The 25,548-nt window shown below is 42.4% G+C and overlaps 1 protein-coding gene across 1 annotated transcript in view; it reads right to left on the bottom strand.

Moving 5' to 3' along the window:
- The window catches only part of IQSEC1 (IQ motif and Sec7 domain ArfGEF 1), a 379,636-nt gene that overhangs the window by 162,953 nt on the left and 191,135 nt on the right, over positions 1–25,548 (bottom strand). Inside the window, exon 5 of the mRNA XM_067303830.1 lies at positions 21,711–21,797. Within this exon, the coding sequence (XP_067159931.1) occupies positions 21,711–21,797 (87 nt within the window). The remainder of the gene's footprint in view (positions 1–21,710; positions 21,798–25,548) is intronic.

Raw genomic sequence — 25,548 nt, 5'->3', positions numbered from 1 at the left:
AGCTATTACTAATTGTAGAAGAATTCCCAAGGACCTGAATGAAATTTGAACTAAAAACTTAAAACTCCACTAGACAGAAGCAAATGTGTGGCAGAACAGCGCTGCCCGATTCGGGAGCTGGTCTGAGCAGCCCGGGCAGCTGGTTGGTGTCTCCAGCTTGTCTCCGTGGAGCCTGCAAGGGCAGGCAAGGCAGGGCGTTGAGGAAACCTGCATTAATTTCACCCATGAGTCAATCAAATGACATCTCTTGTTCATACAAATTCTTGACATTTTACTCATTGCATAAACTGTAACTAAACCTGGCACAAGGGGCTATGCCCAACTGGATTACTTGAAGCCAATATGGTCAGCACGAAGCTTGAAGAACGGATATAACAGGTGGTAGTAACAACCTCTTTCAAGGCCAAAATAATTCTGTGAATTACAGATTTATGCAACTCTGGAATTAGAAACCTCCTTAGAACTTACATTTATTGCCCTTAGCTAGCACAAATATTATAAAATACCCTAATGCTTCAGAGTATTATGCAGGAGAAAATAATATTCCTAAATCATCAGTCCAAAATTCAGACAGTTGCTGTCTCATCCAGTATGCTCTGGGTTTCCAGAGACAAGGAGGGTAAATCCAACTCTACTTTAGAGTTTGGTCTTTAAGCCAAGTCCAAGACCACAGGCTACAACACCTGTTATTAACACTGTCTACACGTGTTACTCATGAAAGCTGCACAATGAACAAATCTGAGCATACAGGGTTTCTAAGAGTAGGTAAGTAAAATTTAAAATATATTCCAAAATGTTTTAGCAGGTTTAAGTGAGACGTTTAAGATCAGTTTCTTGGTATCTTGAGCAATGACATGTTCTGTTCTGGGGATGTTATTTTTTGTGACAAAAAAAGATGCTGATTTCTCATAAGTACAAAATCACTCTTTTTGAAAATTACCTCTGAGCCTGCATATGATGGTATTCCTTATGCCATATAGACAAAGAGAAGATAGGAAATAAATACCTTGAAAAATCGACAATCTGAAGTCTTGCTTTCTTCAGCTTTAATAATAAATAGAGTATTATTGATTTGGGAGAGAGCACTGCAGGCAGAGACCTCAATTCAAATTATTCTGTTTCTCAGTATGGGACAGTGACACTCTAAATCATTATGGCATTTTAAAGAGACACATCAGTGTGACTACAGCAGCCACTGATAACAGCACCACATGGTAACTCCGTCCTTGCTGAGACTGGAGAAACAGAAGACCCCGACAGTAACTCCAGCAGTCTAGCACTGGGGCTGTGCTATGCGCCTTCAAATGCTCTTGACCGAGCCCGACGTAACATGGAGGCTCTCACCATATTGAGCGGATGAGCTTGCGAGTCTCTGTACGTGGTGCTGGCTCAGCTCGGTTACGGCTGCCGCCCCTTCCCGGGTCCTGCGGGCAGTGCCAGCCCTGCAGGCTCAGCTCCAGGGAGCAACACTGGGGTCTGGTGGGAACAGCCCGCTCTCATCAGTGCAGATGGCTGCAGGACCCCAACTGCTTCATTCGGTTAACCAGAGGGTAAAGGAGACCGCAGTACTGCATATCCTAACGCTGCCAGAGGCTACGAGTAACTACATATCCTGACCAGACACTGTATGAACACCAAGAAAAAATTTCAGTGCAAGAAAGGCCAAGATGTCCTTCACCTGGCACGGGAATGCTCCATGGTGGCAGATTACCTAATTTTAGTTGGATCAGATCCCAAACAAATACACCATCTTTGGTTAAGAAGTGAAACTCCCTGGAAACAAAGATACGCTGTCTGCAAATGACAACTTGGAGTGCGTGTGTATGGGGGAAAGGAAAAGTTTGGAGCTCCACCAAACCTTCGACAGGCTCTACAACTACAAGAAGGACTGCATAGCATCTTTTTAATGATGAGCAAAGGAACCCTGAATAATACATTAAATATTTAAGACACTGTGCTAGATATTGCTCAATGAATAATTGCTGCTTCTCAGCATCTCTGTACAGATATGAATTCCTATTAAGCCAGCAGCACACAAAAGAAACAGAACAGCGTTAGAAAGCTCCGACGCTGCGACACTCCACACGCTCAGTTACAAAGGAGACCCAAATTATTTCTTTGTATTTCAAAGTGCAGGTTCATTAAATGCAAATATTTACCTTTGCGTGAAGGGGGGGGGGGTGTCTTGAAAGCTAGCACTGCTAAATACTTTGTGTCCCTGTTGTAGTATTGCATTACGTAGGTAAGGGAAAAAACATCTGTTCATAGCAAGCAACAGGAAAGCAACAGTGGAAGGCTCAAACCCCTGTCCAACCTCAGATTTCTCTGGGCCAGGGTGAATGAAACAAAACTGGAAGTGATATTCCAGCTATTACATTGGGCAAATGACCTAAAGACCTAATCATCCCTTCTTTTACTGTTTTTTAATCAATTCAGCACAAATAATTATCGACATTTCCTTACTTAGCCCCACTGACATCTGTGGAAAGACATATGTTAGGAAGGGTGATACAAGTTACAGGGTTGGGAACTCTGGTGTGAAAAATTACTACAGGTTAATAAGGCTCCAGGTCACAAGCCCAGCAGCCGCCCTGGGTACCTGCACGCCAAACAGCTCCGATGGAACCGCGTTGCGTTCACTTCTCCTCATTAACACTAAAGATGCCTCATGAACCTGGTATAACTTCATCGGCACTGGCAGCACTCCAGGATGTCTAGCTTGCCACCCAAACTCTTTAGCTGCAAGAGAAAGCCGTAACTGCCTTACTAAATGCTTAGAGTATCAAGGACTGTACAGTATCACGTCTGTCTTCCTAATGCTGTAGTCCAACAACATACAGCGACCGTATCGCCCCGTGTTTAGCTGGCGGCTCCGCGACTTAGGCCTAAAAGCACCCACATTACTGTGAAGGTACGGAAAAGGCGCAGAGCTTCCGGCTGCGGGAAAGGGAGGGGAAGGGAGGCAATTCCAGCCTCCTGCCGCTCGAGTCTGCTCAGCACGCCGGCTCAGCTTGAGCGGGCTCTCATTAGCGAAGCTTCGCAGCTCTGCCCAGGGATCGGCCCGGCCACGAGGGAGGACACGCTCCCGAGGCGCTGGAGAACAGCCGGAGCCGGCGGCGCCGGCTGCTCAGCGCTTGCTCAGCCCTAAGGAACAAGCTGCAGGGAATTCTGCTTGGAATATCAGGGATCAGAAACTAATGAGGAGATTAGGCTCCACCCCAAAATTAAGAGGAATCTGATGCCGATATGGCTAACAGCCCTGCTATAATGTCTTTCCTGGATGAAGCGCCACTTAGGAGACAAGCAGCTGTGTCCTGCGCTAATTAGAGCAACACAAGCGAATGTAAATATCTTAGAAAATTCAGGCAGACTAGCGTAACAGCATGCTTGTCTTGCTCCTGTACGTGCCCCGAGGCATTGCCCCGGCGCGGGGCAGCGAGGAGACCCTGGCCCAGGCGGACCTTCGCTCTGCCGGAGCACGACTCCGCTCTGCCCCACTGTTTTCAGCAACTCGTTACTCTGCGTGGGGACAAATTGCGAGATTTTAAAAATGAGCATGTTAAAAGCAGAAGCTAGGAATCCTATAACGCTTCTGGTAGCTACGCTTATATCTGGGTCTGATTCACAAAACCTGTCTCACGGTAGCCTGAACTGTAGAGCTACAGAAGCGCAACAGTGCTCCTCCCAGGCTTCCACAGCAGGGCACGGGTAGCACAGAATTAAACATCACTCAACTGGTATCAGTCATTGGAACAAAAACTTACACAAGCTGAAAATACAGTTCAATTAAACCTTTTTTTTTTTTTTAAATATATATATACAATTTAATAGCATTTCTGACATAACTGGTACTGGTCAGCGCTAAGGCGGCGCCACTAGGAACTTTAAAGAACACCCTTAAACAGTTCTCCCTTTTAATTTCCCTTCCCATACATTGTGCTCTGAGCATTTTAATGAACCATTCAGACAAGAAAGCACTTAAATACGTGCTTAATGCTGCCCTAAGAAATAAAAAGCTTCCCTCAGTTGGGGCTTGAATGACTTGGCAGATTCCCGAGTGGAGTTCAGCGGAGTTTGCTGGTACAGAGGTTTTGCCCTGCTTTCAGCTGGGAAGTACATCCCGCTTCCTACCCTTACAGAGCACAGCTCCCTTCCCAGGGTCTCTGACAGTTAAAGCTGGATTACGAGTCTAAGCCCAGATAACTGACTGTTGAGAAAAGCAACTGATTGATAAAAGCTTTCTGCTGGATCTTTTCCAGGTACCACACAGCTAAGTGTCTGAAAGATTTGCCTCAAAGAAAGGAACATAGCAGAGAAAAACAAAAGCTTTAAGGAAGACTCTGAACTTGGCATACTAGAAACTTAACTGAGTTTCTTTGGCACTGCATACAAGCAAAATGCACAAGTTTTCCTTTATTTTTCCTCCTTGAGGACGAGCCCTTTGCATCAAAGTTTCTATCATAATTTAAGGAATCTGCAAAGGCCAGCACAGAAGCATATCCAAGCACTCACTTTTATGACATGCTTTCCAAACTAAAATACAATCACAGTACCTCAAATAGTTTGAAATTTGATAAGAAAAGCAATATCTAGAATACCAAGCCATTCCAGCATGAACCTAAAAGCCATCAGGAAATGCTCAGATATGGAAGCTCTTTAGCTTTATTATTTTGAGAAAGCTGTGCACAGGTAAAGCTGAATTTCCGTACAAAACTATAATAAATGTAACTCAGTTTAACTGTCCCCCCCCCCTTTTTTTTAACACAAAGTTGGGGTCTGCATACTAGAGCTAACCTGTGAGAGAGTAATGATGTGGTGATTTGGGGAAGCTCCCTTTTGGAGAAATACTCTAATTCAAACTTTGCAGTAATGCACCATACAGTGAAAGATGTTGTTTGAATCTTAAATTTGAAAGAATCCCTATATTTGCTCCTGCAAAAACTTTTAAAGGTTCAAGAGCCTGCCAGTCAAGACTCTTCACTACTGTGCATGCCTCATATTTAGGCACTCAACTTGGGATGCCTCCATCCAGCTTTTCCCAAGGAGCTGCAAGTCCCCTGGCCCTGCACCCTTGAAGAAAAACAAACCAGCCAACCCCCCTCCCTTCATCGAGGAACCATCCTGATGTCAATAAATGGTTAAGAATTTATTATCTATCAAACATCTAATCAGCATTGTTATTCAAGGTGATATCTTGCCAGAGGAATTGTTTTCATACTAATCTACTGCAGCAATGTGGTTTCAGGTTTATTTGTTAGAAGTAAACCCCATCATTTAAACCACACTTATCCCCAGAGCTACATGAAGATCAGATGTTTATAACCAAGCTCCACTGCCACTTGCAGCTCACATTTAGAACCACAAAAACAAAACTAACCCATGCATGCATCATGGGAATCGAGGTTTTCCAAAGAAGGAAGAGAAAGTGCATTGCTGATAGCAGCAACCAATTGTATATAATTCAATTTACAGACATTAAAGTTTCCAAATCCATGTTTAATCCTCTGCAAGGCAAATGTCCAGGATGCTAATGTAATCTGAGAACTGAAATGTTTGAAAACGTCTTAGTCAATGACATGGCTGAAAACTTACTCTCATTAAAAATTCTGATTTGTGTCTACTGTGGTCACAAGTGGATAGCTTTCCCTTTTTTGTTTGAGAATCATCTGCGAAAAAAACAGTGTTTATAAGTGTCGCAAATCTGAAACCGCTTTAACATTATGTGCTAGGTTTCTTGATTACTGTGAATTACGCACTCTGAGAGTAACCGAGTTCGGCTAATTGCTAACCTTTCCATGTGACTGTTCACCTATAGTGAAAGGAACATCATGCCATTTACAGGGGACGAGCACAGAAGCTTCTGGAGAGACGCAAGGACACTTTGCACAAGCCGCCACACACACATCTCCAGGTACGACAAAGCCCCGATTCTGCCAGTATCTGTGCAAAGTAGTCAAGACCACTTGAAGAATAACAGAAAACAAAAGCCATTGAATACACCTAAAATGGATTTGTAGTTTTAAACTGGTGCTTGAATATTGTATGTCCCTTTGCAAGCTATACTGTTACTGCCCTGGTACAACAGCTAGCATCAGCTCCACACAAGAGTGACACAGCGGAGTAAATAGAAAAAGAAAAACTAAAATACATCAAATCAGCCCTGTTACACTATATCCTGGGAGCATGGAGACTTAAAGACTTCATCCTTTAAGATACGGAGACCATTTCTGTTGTAACTCTCCTTCACGGGTAGTTACAAACTTTATGCTTACAGACAGATCAAAGCCTAGAAGACGTGTTGGCTTGGAGCAGTACGTGGCTGCTGTACCACAGGAGCAGCGCAATGACAGACTTTAACCCCGCGTTCACATAGGTCTAGGGACTGATCGTTCGCTCCCGATGCTCGCATCGGGGGTTTCGCCTCCCTCGTTCAGCAGGAGCAGAAGCTCTGCGAGCCCGGCAGCCTGCAGCCAAAGCCTCTGCGTCTCCCACCCACCACCACGTGCTGCAGGCACCTCCCTGCTTAAGAGCAGGCTAAGAGTAGTTTGCGTAGGGCACCTGCTCGCATACACGCAGAAGAACAAAAGGCTTAAGGAGAAGCTGTATTCCCTCGCACAGATCTGCAGGCAGCACGAGCCACAGCCTGTGCTGCTACAATCTATTTCTATTGCCTGTCGCGACAAAGCTGTTTGTTCCTGTAGCTGGCCAGGAACGTCACTATTACAGCTTAAGAATTCATATGACTTTCAATCTCTTTCAGTAGATTCACTTGCAGTCAAATAGTGACTTTCGTTTTCTTTTCTTTTTTTCCTCCTGTGTCAATGATTTTTTCTTTAACTAGCATTAGACAAGAAGCAGAAGATTACTAAGAAAACCTAAGGATCAATGTGCACAATCCATTTATTTTCCGAGAAGTATAACAAATTACCCAAGCTGTTAAGTGGATTCAAAGACTTGTGATCAATGATCTGTTTCCCTGTTACTCACTAAAGTTGAATCTATTTTATTTGTTTTTAGGGAGATGATAAAATTAAAATGACAAAGAAAACTGCATAGTCAGAACCAATGATTCATACCAGAGTGAGTGTCTTGCTTTATCAGTCTGTCACAAGATGACATTTCTTTTAAATATCGGAAACAAACTTTTGAACCCCACACATCCACAGTAAGCATTTTACTAGATCAGTTCCCACTGTTTGGCTACAGACCTACTGAATTGAAAATGGGTTAGATTTTTTTTTTTAAACAACATTATTTTCCGGAAGAAAAGGCTTACAAACATAAGTTATATAACACACAACCAGCAAACTGTTACAGAATCTGAGAACAAGCACAGCTGGAGCTACATCAGCATGTCTGTGGCAAGATAACACAGAGAGGGGTTAGTAGTGTGCACGCTGAAAGCAGAACGGGAAGCTGCAGAGCAGCCCAACCCACAGAAAGAGGACACGACTTTTCAGCTAACTGGCAGTTTAAATTTAACAGGGTGCTGCATGAATTTGCAGAGGCACACCGATTTCTAAGCACGCCAGAGAAGCTGGAGCAGCCAGGCCCATAGCGAGAGTGACTGGGTGGCCAAATCCCCTGCACCAGGGACTCGTACGCGCGCCGCTGGGCTCCGCTGGCAGCAGCCACAGCCACAAGCCAGGGCTTCTGCACCGGCCCGCGGGCTGCTCTGAACTGCCGTCGCCCCGTGTTTGGGACCCTAAGCTTTAGGAATTTGTGAAAATACCAGAGTGCGCAAATACCAGATAATATATGTATTTTAACTGAGTCTATTGTGGTAATTTTCACTATGCTGACTTTTCATACTAAAAGGAGCCAGTTGAAACCGCAATGAGATGACTGCATACTTTACATAACTGCAGAGTTTGAGAATGATTGCTATATTCGCTCCAAGGTCCAAACAGGATTTACAGTAGATCAGTACGGGGCGTTTTTGTACCCGCGGGAACAAGAACAGTTGCAGTGTAAACAAAGCAAACACACTATGCTGTGCCAGATGCGTCTGTCTGAGAAGGCCCATGGCCCTGACTGCCAAATGGATGCAGCTGTGCACAAGGTTTGGAGCGCAATCATACTAGAGAAACCTCCACAAAAGTGGTTTCTCTAGTATGAGAGGAACAGATTACAGATACACTGTGAAATTGTTTTTAAAAAGCTGCCAAAACACAAAGAATATGGAAAAAGTCAAAATATCTAATGAGAGAGTTATAGTCTCCCCCACTCTTCAGTTTCATATTTATTACCCAAATACCGTTTTACCTTTAACTTTTGGTACCAGAGAATTGGATGAAACAGATGATCGGTGGGAACTTACACATCTGGCATTTACACTTGCAAATATGGATAAGCAGCAACTACTTCCATCCTCAGGTCTAGCCACCAAAGCTATAGTTTTCTCCCCACCCAAAGGTTTGACAGAGAAAGCATCTCACATGGAGACTACTCATTATAACATTTGCCTCCCACATTTTCTTATTCACAGCTAAGCTAAAAGTGGACTTTCTGAAAATGGACTAAGTTTCGTGGCTGTGAAAGACGAATGAAACACGAAACCAAAGCTCAGGATTCAGTTAGCCTCATCTGAAGCACACACACGGGCTTCCTGCTGTTCTCCGTATACACCTAAACCTTTGCCTCCCTGTTGGCTCTTTGAGCATCCTCCAGTCTTTGATGAAAAACTGTTAAATGAGTTGACCAAGGCATATTACTCAATCCCTTTTATTATTATTTTAAAAAGCACTGTCTATTTTCTTGCCTTTAAGCACTGAAGTGATACAAATCTAACCAGCCAGGTTGTGGGGAGGAGGAGAAGGCACTGCAGCCAAACCACCACTGTTCACTTCTTACCTGGGATCCCATACGTATTTGCAACACTAGCTTAAATATACTTTCATTGATCTCCCCCCAAATTATTAAAGGTTCTTTTTATTTTTCATTTTTGGAAAGGTCTGATTATAAATTAGAAGGTACATCTTTGTGGGCTTCAGAAGAGCTAAACCCATTTGAAGAGCACCTCAGTTTAACGCTGAATCCTAGAGCCGCCAGCAGCAATCTCATCACTTCCACGGCCAGCTGATACCGGCAGGCGCAGCTGAGAGCTCACCCACTAACAAAGAACAAAGCTGAGCAGAACTGCTTTAATCAGACACCTCGTGGCCTGCAAGCAAACAAACTTGTTTGTCAGAAACAGCTGCTACAGCTAAGAGATTAAGCAGTGCGCTAGTCACCCATTCTCTCCAGTGTCAGCATACATGTTACCTGATTAATAATACAGCATGTAGGATTACAAAATAAAATTATTTCAGTAACATTTCCTGACCGAGATTAATTATCTGTACTACAGCAGCCTCTGGCAAAGTCTTCTCATAAAATATCAATTACAACTAATTGAATTCTCCTTAAAGACCAATTTAATTGAGGAGGAGATTTCAATTCTAACCAATTTTCAGGTGTGAAAGAAGATATTCAGAGGCAAATGAAGTAGGACATAATTTCTTTAGGAAACATGTTTACATTAAAGGATCATAATCCAGGCTGATGTGTGCTTGCTCTATGAATGCGTCAGCTGAGAAAGCCAGTGGTCAAAGCATACAAATAACATCCAAAAGAAAAAATAAGTAATTAATGGGTGTGGAAACAAAGCACTTGCTTAAATACTAGAAAGGGACTTTTTTCATGAAAACCCATACCTTGTGTACAAGTTTTCACTTGACCATGGAAAACAAACATAACTGCAGGAAGAAATAGTCATCAGGGACTCCAGCTTCCCAGCTCACTCAGTAAATACCAGTAATCTTGCAAGTTTTCTGAGATTCAATCCCCAGCTCTTCCAAAGGAAAACAGCAACACCCCTATTTTATGGAAGTGACCACAGCAAAATACATTAATTGCAGATGAAGATGGTCAGTCATTATGAAGAAGAAAGCCATAAAAATCAGCATCTCTGCAATCTCCTGCCCTGACTAGGATTTTTACCAGATACAGTCTTCAGTGCATACCCACATCTTTGCTATATGCTCTTACTCAGCAGACCAGAAAAGGGTAGATACCTAGATGCTCTTTTTTCTTCATTCTGTTGTTGATAGGGGAAAATAACTCTCTCCCAGGCAGCCCCTGTGACCCCCAGGAAGGCATCTAAAGCCACTTGGAAGGAGGAGTGAACAGAGACTGCTGCCTGTGCTGGGGAAGCCCAACGGTGGCACGACCCCGCGAGTCGCACAGGGCACCCAGCAGCAGAGAGCAGGAGGCCAAACTTGATTCAAACATAACCAGGCAGAACTCAGTGGAAATCATTAAATGCTGTTTCTCCTTGTGGATCGACTAAATTCAATTCTGTTTCCTATTTATCTATCCACTTTTGTCAACCCCTGAGAGCACACGATCTTCTGCCGACACTGGCTGGGGACTGCTCCCTTACAGCAGCAGAACCTGCCACCCAGATCGTGGCCAGGGACCGCCGGGCACCCACCGCTCCCTGCCAGAACGGCAGGCAGAGCCCTTGGCACACAGCACTAGGAAAAGCCGGAGTCACCATCAGCTGAGTCACATCCAGCTGTTGTGGATGATTCAGCCTTGCTGGGCATCTGGGCTTGCTCACTGATCCTCCACCCAGTCTGAGCAGCTGCTCTGTACAGATTATGAAGTTAAAAGAACACATAAAACAACTTTTTCCTCTAATGTGGAGGTAACAAGGCTAAATGCCCTGAAAATACAGGTCTGATGCGCTTAATTGCATTACTATAATTTGGTAGCGATACAACAGTAAAACTAGAGGTTTTGCTACTTTGACCAGAGATATCTATCTAGTAGAGTTATAATCATGTTTCATGCAAACTTTTTTTTTTTTTTCCATGCAATCAACTTCTTCACTTTAAAACCTACAAGACAACACCTCTGGCTTTGCTCCTTTCCAAATCTACTGAAGCCTCAGGGAAGTATCACGGATGTATGCTTGCCCTCTTCGTACATGCTTTCCTGCCAGCTGGCAGACACCTGGCGCCAGGGCAGACGGATCTTTGATTCTGCCTCATATGGCCGTTCATATATTGTTATCAAACACATGCACTTTCTCTGGGACAAATTCTACAGTAAAACTTAAGAAAGAGAGGCAAACAAAATTATACAAGCAGATTCAATGTCTTGATGGTAATAGTCATAACATAGAAACAAAATTGTCTGCAGGCCACACTGGTGTATATAGCATTTAGTCATCCCATGAGATCAAATACTTCTCCCTCTCTAGTATTAATAGCATGTAAAGGTAAATATAATTTAACAGATATTGGCTCCTCCTTTGTTTTTAGCCATGGTTTCAGCTAGTAATAAAACAGGCCAGATCTGTAACGATTTACTTGCTGAGAAAGCTTTGAAACAGACTGCACTGGAGCTCCCTCTAGCCACCATTTCAGGAACTATTCAAGTGCTAATATATTAAAAAACAGCCAACCCACCCCACCCCTCCATAAAACCCTCCCTTAAAATTCTCTGGTAACATTCCATCCTGGCAGCATGTCACTGATACTCGTGCAGATTTTTCCTATTCCACGGTGGGTGCTGCCTCGGAGAGGAGCACAGACCGGGCCCTGCGCTTCGGTCCTCCGTTTGGCAAACCGAGGTGCTGCCGCATGAACGCGGCCCTTCGGAAGCGGAGGCAGGAGGTTTCAGAGGAGACCAGCCTTCGCGGCCCGGCAGCACCTTTCGCGCGCGTGCACGAACAGCCGGGCCCTGCCCCGACAGCGGCTTCCAGGAGACGCTTGAAGATGCTACGTGAACGCCCCTGAATCCTGCTCGGCAGATTGCATTCCCCACACAAGCAATTCCCCGGTATCTGTTCACGTAAGGAGCTTCCTCAGCCAGAAACCACAGATAGTTCAAACTCATTACAAATCCTGAGTTACTTGAAACCGTGGCAAATTACATTCAGCTACGTAGCTGGCGGAACGGCTCAGGGAAAATATTAAAAGCTTGATCTGAGTCACTGATAAGATCCACACCCCAAAACACTTTCCTTGGGCTTATTCCTTCTCCTTATGTTTTAAAACAGTTTGATTCATCTAGAGTTATTTTTACGTCTACCTCAGGAGACGAGTCTCGAATTCATCACAGTTGAACGCTCCCTGCTCCATCTAGCGGTGCACGAAAACCCGGGCCCTCGAGCCGCAGAGGTGGCGGCGCGCAGACGGCCACCGCTCTCCCGGCTGCGGCTGCAGGCCGGGGCACCGAACGAGACCACGCGTGCAGCTATCGGCAAGTCGGAGGAAATTTCAGAAGAAAAACAAAGCAGCTCAATCTCAACAGATGCAAGTGCGTAAGCGCCAAGGGAGAAGTTTGCTAACTGAACTCTCCCAAAGCAGCAGCTTGTCTTCAGCCCCTTGAGCTCATGCGTGAGGCAATCTGGTCTACAGAAATATGAAAAATGTCATTTCTCCTCCACCTTCCATACCAAAACGCACAATTAGAAGACAATCTTCACTCTTCACTAAAAACAACTGCAAAAGCACTTAGAAATCAGGAGCAAAGTGGAATCTTTCCCCTGCTGCCTTTCTCTTCTGTTTTATAATAATGATCATTATTTAGGTTATCTACTTTTAAACTCTGGTTAACTAAAGATCCCCTACTAGTTTCCCATACTAAATCCTTAAATTCACAGCATGTTTTATTTAGCCAGCCATGATTTATTTAAAAAGGAAAATGTTCACTTCATTTCTGACTTGCACTGCACCAGGCAAGGTCAGCTTCTCTGTGTGGTCCACGCAGAATAAATGCCACGATTTGATGATACTATTGGATACCAACTCAAATTGCTTCAAGTGCCAGCAACTTATAATGACACTATTTTCCCTTAATTGGAAAACTAGCAGAAAGAAGACAACCACTGATAGCATCCTCTGTTACAGCTAATAATACTGATCAGCCTCTGACTGCATTTTCTCCTGAGCCGCGTTATTAACTATAGCCACATTCAGAATAATCAATTCACTTCTCCTCCAGGCAAAAGGGCTGGCATTTAGAGTTTGGGGGTTTAATTTTTATGTTTAAACACTGGTCTTCCTTCTCGGTTTGCTTTTCCACAAATAAATAAAAGATACTTGTTAAAAGATTGGACAAATCTTGGCCTATGGAAGAGAATAATTACAGTGCTTCAGTTCAGTACCCTGAGTGGAAAGAGGTAATTATTGTTTACATTTGGGAGGGAGATAAGCAAGTCTAAACAACAGAAAATCCTACCGTTTCTATCTGTGGATAGCAACACAGTAATTCTTGCCTACTTAATGATAGCAGTAGAAGACTAAGAAATTGTCAGCAATATTCAGACATTTCAATGTTTTACCCTGCCCTGTAAACACTCGAACACTTCTAAAGATGAATTCCACTGAAGAAGTAATCTGCTAAATTTCTTCATGCATAATTTGCAAATTTTACAGAGGGAATGAGCACACATCATATAACTTGTAATACCAAGTGACTGAGAAACACGTGAAACCAAGGTGCATTCAGCACCAAATAAACGAAGCAGCCATATGCAGTTTACAGTCTGCCCAGTCAGGTTAAGGGAAGCAGACCATCTCTTACAAAAACATGAAGGCAGATTAGCCTTCTTCAAGCAAATTCTTCCTTAGGCCTCAGACACCTAAGGCGAGCACAAGAAAACATTTAACAGCCTAATACTGGTACACGACTAAGAAATAGCAGATCAAGTCTAACTGAAAAACAAATACCCCATATTCTGTTTTTTTAGATTCCTTCAGGGTCATAACCAAAGACATGATACAAGATGAGAATGACCCTTATGCTACCTTCTCTGTTCTCCCCTCCTTGATCCTGATGATTCCCCTTTTATCTAATCCTCAAAGCCACATAAAACTACAAACAAGCACCAGCTTTTCACCCCATTCCCAACCACCTCTGCCTTTGCATGGGCTCCAGATAGTTTGGAGTAATATTTTAATTACGATAGCAACAACAGACTTATCACCTAAACAGCTTTTCTTCAATTTTGCTTCCTTGCTAACTTCAGGCTAGTAAGTGCCACTCTACAGAAATTCTATTTCCTGGTATATCTGCTTGTGCTGTTTAAGTTTAGAAGATCCAACCAGTAGAAATTTTCCAGTTATTTTAGAGCTACAAGATGTGTCTAGAGAGATGTAATCAAAGCAGCGCCTTTTGGGCAATAACAACTCTATTCTTAGACACACACGGACATGTTCACATTTATCTGGTTGGAGTTACAGGGCCATTCAATTACAACACAATCTTGACGACAATCTTGTGCACAGCTGAGGGAAAAGTATTTAGGTGCCAGCATTACATAAGCGATCTTCTTGTACCTTTGCTAATGCCTAAAGACTTTCACAAACATAGGCGAACAAAATTAGAAGACAGACATCAAAACAGACATTAAGAAACGTACTGTTCATAGCTAAAGATATGCTGTAACAACATAAACCTGCTGGTTCCTCGTGACAGTTGAAAAACAGAGAAGGAATAGTTAAGTATAATCTCCATACAGTAACATTCCTAATATGTGGTGTCCATGTTCGCTCAACCTTGAAACAAATATTTGTAACTGTTAGCAGAAAAAGCTTAACCTAAAACAGATAAAAGACAGCCCTGCCATCATCTCTCCTCAACATTCAAGAGAGAAATCACGTCAGTTTGTACCCTTAATATCACATGACCATGTACAGTAACAAAATGCACAGCAGACTTAAAGACTTATGGTATTGTTTATTTTAGTTCAAAATAAATTGTGCATTTTATGTATTTGTTTACAGTTTTATGTGTTTTAAATACTGGACATAAGGAAGAGCTGTAGAAAGTTGAGGAGCATGGAGAGGAGATTATCAAGGACCAATGAAAAAAATTTACAGCTGTGCCATTCTGAGTAACTTAACTGAACCAGAATTTTAGGGCATCCATGCAAGCGCCAGTCCCATACACACCAGTGAGAGGAGAGGAGAGATGGACTATACAGATGTAGCACTGACTGCACACTGAGCGACCCACAGCTTCTCTGTTATCTTGAAGATGGACTACTAGACCCCGAAGGCGGACAGCAGAACTGGTGAAGAACATTATCTTCCCTGCCAAGAAGAAGGGGGGCAAGAAAAAAGAAAGAAAACAGAGGAACAGAATCACAGGGAACAGTATTAGGAAAGTTAAGCTTCAATTTTTTTTTTTTTTTTTAATCCACAAACAGTGCAATTTGTTTCTAAGTATCAACCAATAACCCATTTCAATCTCAGAGACTGGACTTTCAATGCAATGAAGAACAATCAAATTATCTCAGGCCAACATTTACAGTTAAACTGAGGCAAAAACTGTTTCAAAGTGTCTATCTGCTTTTGAAGGGGCAATTTCTATTTCTCCCAAAAGTAAAATTACATACCCAGCCCACTGGTTCCTTTATTATTAACATGTTTAAGGATTTTCACTGAACATATTTCACTGAAAATTCAGAACAGATGCATTACCTTTCTGCTGGTGATTTACATACAGAAGTATTGAGGATTGCTAGAACTACATCCCCCCTGCCTCACACACACACATTTGAAGGCAGGCAGAAGTCCCTTTCCAGAGTCGCCAGCATCATGACAGGTGCTGCAAGCCAGCAGGCACGGAGGCTATCAGAGAAACCAGTGGGAATACCTACATCTGTAATGCTATGATGCGCTTTATGGTGGATGGAGGACGGGACGCTGACTTAGCGGGAAGCTTGTGTGATGCCACTTCTTTACCAGTAACACACCCATGAGCAGTCATTTCCTTTAAACTGAAAAGCAAGCTAAAGGAGGAGGACGGAAAGGAACACAAGGAAGGAAGAAAAACACAAAAATCCAAAACAAAATAGTAGATTTCATGATATTCTGCCAACTTCTGATTGTTTTCAAGCAGCTTGCTGTGTGGCACAATGTACCGTTTTTGCATCACTAGATCATGTAGGCATCAAGTGGAAAATTACGGGTATTATAACTATGCCAGCTTTCTTTGCCATAGGGTAGTTTGAACACAGATGCCTTACATAATCATCTGAATCTTGTACTGACTTATCACAGAGTATATGATTTGGCTAGTGTTTGGACCCATTTGCTTTGTTCATCTTGAAAACCAGGATAACTAAGAACAATACGATGACTGGTCTGAACTATCTCACTTTCACTCCTTTGCTTACTTCGAAGGAGGATGGTCAAGCTGCTAAAATCCCTGCATGTTGTAAAAAGGAGAGACTGCAGTGCTCAAGTGTTAAGCTCCACAGCTAGCAAATTGATAGCAAATTCAATTAGAAATAAGATTCCTTTTCAAATCTTTTTCCCCCCAAAAGTGTCATATTAACCATAAAATATAAATAAAATGTTTTCATATCAACAATACAAAGAATTCTGCAGCAGAGCTGCTCGAGCTACAGCTGACTCTGACAAATCATTGACTGGGAAACCACCACGGGATGGAGGAGTCTGCTCAGTAATATGGGATGTCTTTATAGACGCTTGTATGAAGGACAAGAAACATTTGCTAGTTGTCTAAGCCTGGGAAGCAGTATAGTGCTGGTCAGGTGAATTTACCAGAAAAATATCTATTTTCCACTGTCAGGAACCTAAACAAAAATTTCCCAATTTTACCTGACTGTGCCTACTGTGCAGGAATTCCCAAAGGGCTCTTGAAAAGTTTATTTAAAAGAAAAAAAAATCAAACCACTCTACACAATATAGAAGCATCTGGCAGCTAGAGGTATTTATCATCATTGTATGTTAAACTTCTGTGTTAACCAGTTATGGTAACAACTACAATGCCCACACCACTGGCTCAAGGCAAAAAGGAGTAGCTCAATTAATCCTTCTGCTATCATAGATACAGTGGTTGGTTGCATGCAAAAGCCAACATTACTTGGTGAAACAAAGATTCCACATTAAAATTCCACATAAGTACAGGATTCTCAGAATAATGACTTTACCTCCGAGAGGTGCTGAGTAAATGTTAAACAGGTAGAAACTGCAAGAAAATGATGGGATTTCTTTGGTACTATAACATCCTTTGCATTATCTTTTTGTTTTCATGGGTATCACTTGGGGGGGGGGGAAGAAAAAAGGAAAAAAAGAAAAAAATCTCTAGCTTCAAGATTTTGAAAGTGGTCTTTGGACATAAGGGCATCCAGCTAAAAGGAAAGATGGAAGATAAAGTGGATGGAGAAAGGAACAATGGAGAGCTGACATTTCATGCAAAACAGAACAAAGAAGTGATATAGTTACGAATAAACACATCAGATCAAAAGATCCTCAGGTATCAGTGGTAAGCAAATCCATCTGCAATTGTAGTTGCATACACCTGCCTATCTAATATCCGCATAGTGTAGACTTTATATTCTTAAGCATGGGCACTCCTCCTTTTTATATCTTCCTTTTGGGAGGTGATCATTTCTGCCGTAACTCTCATTGCACACAGAAGCCTGAACAGCTGGCAGCTGCAGCAGCGTTAGGGCTACAGGACACTAAAAAAAAAAATCTTACTCTGGTAGACTAGGAAGCCTTCTCACCTTCAAGAGCTGGCTGGTGAACTCTCCTCAACCTATGGAAGCACCCTACAGGTTCAGAAGGGGTGTAAACAGCTGAGGAACTTGAAAGCCACCGTGATGAACTCCAAGTTGACAACTATCAGGTGCACAAAAGCAAGTGCATGTTATTAGAATAAGATATCCACCACCTATATAGACTGAAATACTAACTAAAGTTTGTTTAAACAGAAGATGAATTAAGTGTTTGACAAAATGCTGTTCTTAGAACAAGAAATAGATATGATTAAATTTACTTTTTTCTGACTGCCATTATGTGTCTGGGCTTTGCTTTGCACATAACCTAGCCGTAAAGCCATCAAGATAACGTAGGCCATACCAAGCAAGTGGCTTAGCAACTGCAGTACAATTAAGACTACCTGGATCCAAGCCATTTTTGAAGCCTTTCTGGTACATACCATCAACCTCCTTTACTTTGCCCTTCCTACTAGACACAAATCCTGCAATCTAATGATCAGTAAAATGCAGAGAGCCTTTTGGAATTGACAGCTTCAGCTCCAGAATACATCGTTTTTAAAACCCTACTCTGAGAGGCAGGGAAGGAAAAGGAGTCAAACTACAGATGTTGCAGACTAACTGCAGGTTATTATATGTATTTTTAATTTCCAAGCAAGAAAATATCAAAACCAGAAAACATAGGAGGCATATGGGCTAACTGGAACACACACAAATGCATAGATGAAGTACATTATATGCATAGGCTTAGGCTAAGAGACTTCTCTTACAGTAGGAGAATACAAGATAGCTTGTATTATTTCTGTCTGTTTTGAACAGTGTAAAATGAGCAAGCAAGGGATTACTGCAATAGCTACAGTTATTAAAAATGCATTATTTCCTTATTAACAATTCAAAACAGATGCCAAGGATCATCTTGACTGGAAGTAAAACTGCTGGAGTGAATAAAACATCCAGCAATTAGCTAACAGCAAATCAGAGATGCTCCAGATTTCACTGTAGTGCATTCATTAATTGCTTCTTTCAGAGCAAATTTAATTTTTAATTCTAGGCTACAAAATTAATCCCTCTGTGTATTTTCTAAAGAAAGCTTCAAATCTGAAGTTAGAATGGAGCAACCATTTCTGCTTGCCTTGTTTCTAGTGATTTCTATTTATAAACTGATAAATGGGAGGACTAAAAGCTAAATTTAATGCCATTAAATGTATGTGGAAATGCAGAGCTCAGTCTTGTTAGTCCTCTAGCAGCTCACTTTCATTCACAGCAATAGCATTCCCAAATACAGGCCATTTAGAAAGACAAGTGCAGAATTTGTACTTGATTGAGACACGACTGACAGAGTGTTGTCAAGCTGTAAGAATCAGTTTGGATACAACCACTTCAGACATTTAACTCACGGGTAAGCCTGACGTGAGGAAGACTATAGCAGTTCGGCTCTAACACAACATCACGTTCATGCACAGAATATTATCTGGGATATTATTAACATCACTGTATAAGATGAAACCACGTTTTAGAGATTTTCAGCTCTTTTTTCTCCTCCTAAGGACAGATTTCTTCCGAATTACAGGACAATTTATGCCAGCAGGGACTTCTGGAAGTCCCTAGTCCAGTCCCCTGCTCAAAGCAGGACCAACTGCATCAGGCTGCTCAGGGCCGTGTCCAGCTGAGCGTTTAGTATTGCCAAAGGTATCGGAGTACTGGAGATAGCACCTCCTCTCCTGACCCCCACTGCAGCGTTTGATTACCCTCATGGTGAAAGGTTTTTTCCTTATATCTAACTGGAACTGGCCTTACTGCAATCTCTGTTGCCTCTTGCACTGTCGCCGTGCTCCTCCCTAGGAGTGCCTAGCCCTCCTTGTCTACGCGCTCCCGTTGCATAGCTGAAGATGGCATGCAGATATCCCGAGCCTCTCCTCACGGGTCACCTGCTGCAGCCCCTGACCACCGTGGTGGCCCTCCACCGGGCTTGCTCCAGTGCCCTGATGCCCCTCTGCTCCCAGGGAGGCAGAAGCTGGCCACGTGCCGGGACGGTTGCACAAGTGCTGACACGAGGGCAGAGCTGCTTCCCCCAGCCCACAGGCTACGTCCTTGCGGACAGCCCTGCCCAGCCCACCACCCGCGCCACACGGGCATGCCGGCGCCTTGCTGCGCCCTCCACAAAAATCTCCTCTTACGCCCAAGTAACTGGTGTGGGGACACAGGTAAGAGAAGAAAGCTGCATCTAATCCCCAAACTCGCCTTGTCTAATCTTGTAATAAGACTGAGGGTTTGCACAGATCATGTGCTTCTGGTTGATGTAGGCTGGTCAACCAGCAAAGGAGGATGCGGAGGAGGTAGATCACATTCGCTGTCCTGGCAGCCAGCAACCAACCCACTGAACAATTCGTTTCCCATTAGCTGAATATGGGCAACGCTCCTTCCTCTTATGAGCTGCTGAAAATTCCCAGATCTCCATCGATTCTGAGTTATGGTTGAGTGTGCAGAGTCATATTCTACACACACACACACATATATATGTATATATATGTGTGTGTATATGTAAAAAATTTGGAAAGTTTGAGACCTAAACTTCCTCAAGAGCAAACAAGGTCAGCAACGGGTTCCTTCACATATGCCAATCCTTAAACAAAAGTGAAGAGTCTTATGGCATATATCGGGCACTGTCAAGATCTACATTTTGTGCTCTTCATACATTAGTACTCTAAAAATGTATATGCTTTAAAGATCCAACCACACCTATGGCATTTATTTTCTTACTGCACAAAAATACAACGCAAAGAACTAAGCTAGAAAAGTTTGGGATTTCTTAAGCATGAAGTTACACTGCTATAAATTTTAATTTCAAAGACATAATAATATTATTGCAGAAACAAGTAATAATCCACATGGAGCAAGATATTGAAACATTCGAGAAAGAGTTATGTAGTTTTCCCATCTATGTCAACATCCCCATAGGGAGATCTCTTAACAAATCCTTAAAATTAAGGCAATATAAACTAAGGACAAAGGAAAGTAAAAGCCTCATTAAAAAACAAACAGGGGCCCCTGCTCCTCACCAAAGGAATACTAAGCTGCCTTACAAGTAGGCTATGGATTTGCTACTAAAGACAAACTGCAGACTTCTGATGGAAGAAAAAAACAACATACAAAGGCAAACAGATGTTGTAATGTAAAACAGAATGAACATACACACAGTTAAAGATGTCCGAGACATGGAAGATTAAGAACTGAAAAAGTACATTTATGCATTTACAGATTTAGGATTCAGTGTTGGTTTTTGTTTTTCCTTATTACTAGTGCAAAGTGAGTTGATTTTTCAGCACCAGACTTCCAATATTTCAATATTAATATCATTCATGAGCTGGCAATTTTCACCCAATTATTCACTAATAGTAAACGTAAAAATGAAAGACAGTTTAGCTTGTTCATGCTATGCACACTTAAGTTTTCACATGTCCAATTACATCAGTTACCTGTCCTTCGATGCGTCTATAAAAAGATTCACAATAAACACTCTCGCGATGACAATGATGCATTGCTGTGTAAGATGCATAAAAACTGCTGTCCACATTTGATCAAAGAGAGCTTGTAAAACACATACTCAATAAAGACACCTATGTTAAATGAAGTATTATTACCTGAATACCGTATATTTTTGATATATGTAGGACTGATTCTGCTCGGCACTGAGGGCTTCTCATTTATAAATAAATTCCCCTACTTCCAAAACCAAAAGGCAGTGTTGTTCAGCTTTTACAGGTCCATGACTTTAACCCTGGAAGAACCATATACGTGGCTTATCTCATATACTGTCACGAAGTATTCGGGGGTTTAAAAAAAAGTGTTGCTCAGAACAACATCAATATCTTATTTAAATTTTTTACATAATTTATGTGCCTTAGTATGTTGATTATATGAGAACTAAACTTACAATTAGCTCATTCCTACCTTTCAAAGACTCTAGGGGGATTTGCTTCTTAAAGCACATTAATTTTACTGTATAAATCAACAGTGCTTGAGAGAAGCAAATAGAACTATCCTACAAAAAGTTAAAAATCGGTTTGATATGTTTTTCTAATACTAGTTTTTAACTCAATCCACTATTTCTTTTCTTATGTCAAATGATAACTTCAGATCTGTCTTCAAAAACAGAAAGTGGGTGGACCATATCTACTCTTACCTGTACTCTGAGTGTGTGGCAGGGACAGCTAGCTGGGTATGGTACAATGGAGCTGGACAGCAAAACTGGTGCAGAGTATTTAAAGACCTACGACACAAGGAAAAACACAAAGTCAAAACACCAACTGTTTAGAAATGGGCTTTTTAGGGAAAGGCAGGTGCTAATAGTTATATCTGAAACTCTCCATAAATTTGAATGAGATTTGATGTATAGCGGTCAATTCTGATTCCCAGAAAATAAAGAGGGAAATAGTCCCATACTTTAAATATACGCATCAAGAATGACGATGATGGACTGTTGCAACGAAGAATCAAAGTTCTGTTGCAAGATTAAAATAAAATGCCAATTTAAGATTTTGTTTTTGCCTTGCCATGTGGAACAGAGGCAAAGATAAAGGTTGAGGGTTAAAATTCCTATAGAAATAAAACCTCAGATTTGCAAGTTACTCTGCACCAGTCAGGCTGCTTCTTTGCTAATGGAATTACAAACAGTGCTTAAACATGAGAAGGGATAATGGGATGAATATGAGCATAAGCTTTCTTCGGCCCCAATGATTATATCGCAATACGCTGCTTATAAATTCGAAAGAATCTCTAAGTTTTAAACAATATTCTGAAGCATGTACTATTAATTTAATTACTGCCATTTGTTCAGAACATGGAAAAATACAGGAAGTTTTACAACAGAAAAAGGTATTCTGCATCTCAGATTATGTTTGTATTAATTAAAAGTTAAGCTAAAACTAAATTAAAAAACACATACCAGAGTTACAAAACAAGACAGGGTATTGCATCTGAAGTAAAGCTTAGACAAGCTCCAAGCAACGTACAGGACACTTCTCAGCATTTTTGATGTTTGTGCCAGGAAACACTAAACAAGAGTTAGCACAGTAAAATCCTCCATGACAAAACCACTTAATCAAATTCACTAAAACACAGCACTCTAGAAAAGACTCCAAAAAATTAAATCAGTATTTCCTAACTCTTAGAGTATGCACATATGGAAGAAGTATCCATTAAACTGATATTCTTTCTTCAGCTCAACCCCCCCCCACTGACTATTAAATGCAGAATGCATGCACGGGTACGTACACACACACACACACACACACACACACAGAGTTTGTCCCTTATATTTGCTCAGCATTTTGACAAGTGTTTCAAGAGATTCACTTTGCTTCTTTGGGATCCGTGTGGCTTAGAGGGAAACCCATGAGGTCACTGACTCCTCAGATGCCGGGGGTGGCTAAGCCCCCAAACGCCAGTCTTCCCAAAGAAAGGAGCCAGGTACCAACCCGTCACCTGCCGCCCCCCCCCCCCCTCAAAACCCCCAGCCGAGGTCGGCCTGCTCGGTTCCTGGTGCCAGCAGCCGCCAGGCCAGGCCAGGCCAGGACGAGCCGGCTTTCCTGCGTCAGGCGGCACCCGGTGCCCGGGAAGCGCCGGGCGCTTCGGCGAGTGCAGCTCGGGCCCCAGGCACACGTGGCAGGCGGCCGTCGCGCGACCAGCCCTGCTAAGCCTTGCAGGGTGAAGTTACCAGGTAGCGTCCCCCCTTCAAGGGGGACACAGCAATTCAAAAGGAAGGCAGACAACGCTGCTGAAAAAATATTAATGCACCACGATAAAAGCAGTACGAACATGTAAACCCAGTATTTTCTGACAAGTAAGACATAAGATAGTCACACAGAGCGCTGCACGCGCTTCCCAGACCAGCGTAGCAGGCACTGCAGACCGGCGGTTAAGGCACCGTATCCGCTCCGCGCTCCCCCGGGAGCATTGCAGGCCTACGCTCAACACGCAAAGGCCGATCTCAGCCATTTCCTCGGGGGTTCAGAGAGAGGCTCTTTATCCAGCTTGTGACAGAAGCAAACATGAGGTTTAGACTCTGGTCCTAATTTCCAAATTCAGGAATATCTTGACTCAGTGTTTTGGTTACTCTAGATCCTGCTGCCTGATACCAAACAGCCTGATAACAGGTGAGGCTCAGGACCGCGGCCTCTTTCAGCATATTACTTATATCGAGGGCAAATCCACCTTCTGCTGCTGCAACCTAAGATCAGTACTTAGCGTTTCATGCCTTCAGTCACCTGGTGCACTAGGACTTATGTTTATTTTCTCCTCTAGAACATACCAGAAAAAATTCCCCCAAAGTTTTTAAATTATACAGCTAGATGTTTTACAGCCCTGGAGCCACTTCAATCAGCTTTCAGCATAAGTTTGCATTCAACATGAAATCAGAAGAAATACATTTAAATAATCTGGGAGAGAAGTAATCACTTCCCCTCAGACTGTTTGCAGTATCATAGATGCTTGGCTCTATTAAGTTCACTTTTTAAGATCCCCAGTCTTCAAAGCCTATTAAAAAGACTATTAAAAAGACTAAAATAGAGCAAAGATACTTGAGTACTAACTCAGGGGAGGATGCCTAAAATCGATCAATGCTTCTCCTGATAATTGCAGTTTCTAAAACATTGGTGTAACGTGCCAGAGGAGATGGAAGCTTTGCACCTCTCCCGTCCAGTACAAGTTTCTTTCAGGTCCCCCCCAAGAGAGACCTCTCACTCAACACACATATGAACAGGTAACCACTTGTCAATTAAAAAAAAAATCTTTTGAGAACAGACTATTCAAACAGTAAAACCAGAACCAAATCCAAAATAAGACTTTGAAACCACTTCTTGCTCAGGCTACTAGCAACATTAGGAGACAAGCAGAAGCTACAAAGTTGGTAGGCAGACCCAAAATAGTTTTAACTCTTCCTTTCACTGCAGTATAAATTCCCATGATGTTTGCTATTAAAAAGCACTCATTTTAAGAATATTCTCATATTCAACTGCAGAGAAATGGTCTGACTTTTTAAAATTCTTTCGGTGCTAGAGTCTTGCTTAGATCTACAAATAAAAAGAAACAGAGAATCATGTAAAGCTACAACTACAGGCCGTTCTTTCATTTTCTCCTACAATCACCGACAGGCCTCTAAACTCAGTAACCAAATCTCTCAGTTTTGGTTTTAAAACAAGCTGGAAGAATACGAGGCTCCTACTCTTGCTTTACCGGGCTAGCCTCTTCCCGTCTGCAGAACGTCACCGCGGTCGGACGGCAGCCGCCCCCGTGCTCCCGGTGCCCGGGCAGCGCTGCCCGCCGGCCAAAGCTCCCAGGAGCACAGGGAGCCTCGAGCAGGACGCGATAGCCAACTGCTCAAGCATTCTTTCCCGTTTGACTTTTTAAATGTGTATAAAACAGTAAGTAGGTTAACAGCATTATTAAACCATCGGTACCTTAGAAGTTCTTTCTAACAGGGTTATCCTGCTTTCAAACAGAAGAGACTGTTGTCTCACGGACACTTGGCACAACTGCATTAGTACAGGACCACATCTGGAAGAAATGATGTTTTTATGAAGTTGATGATGATTATTAGGCTGCTGACAGGAGTTTGTTAGGTATGTTTATCTCAGCTACTGCATTTTTCAAAAGCCATTACTTCGTACGCGTTTTCTGAGGTGCTTTGTATCACTATGCTTTGTATAAATTAGCAATCTGTCCACCTCCATCTGCCAATATTCTGCCTTTTTTTTTTTTTTTTTTTTTTTTTTTTTAAGAGGCACAGCATTCTAACAAGATGTGCAAGTATTACCAAAACTTTGTATCAGCACCACCTTCTCTACTGTATCACACAATCCATATACCTGGTGCTAGTTAACACAGATCCACATTTAAATTACCTTGTAAAGAGCTGAAGTGGTAGATCAGTCCGTCCTCTACGTAAACCCACTCACTTCAGTGAGATACATAAACCCATTCACTTCAGTGTTGATGATTTGTTTGACTGAATTCATGCCCAC

Source organism: Apteryx mantelli, chromosome 12 (genome assembly GCF_036417845.1).
Source record: "Apteryx mantelli isolate bAptMan1 chromosome 12, bAptMan1.hap1, whole genome shotgun sequence".
In the NCBI taxonomy this organism is placed as follows: domain Eukaryota; kingdom Metazoa; phylum Chordata; class Aves; order Apterygiformes; family Apterygidae; genus Apteryx; species Apteryx mantelli.
This window is presented reverse-complemented; position numbering and strand designations above follow the sequence as displayed.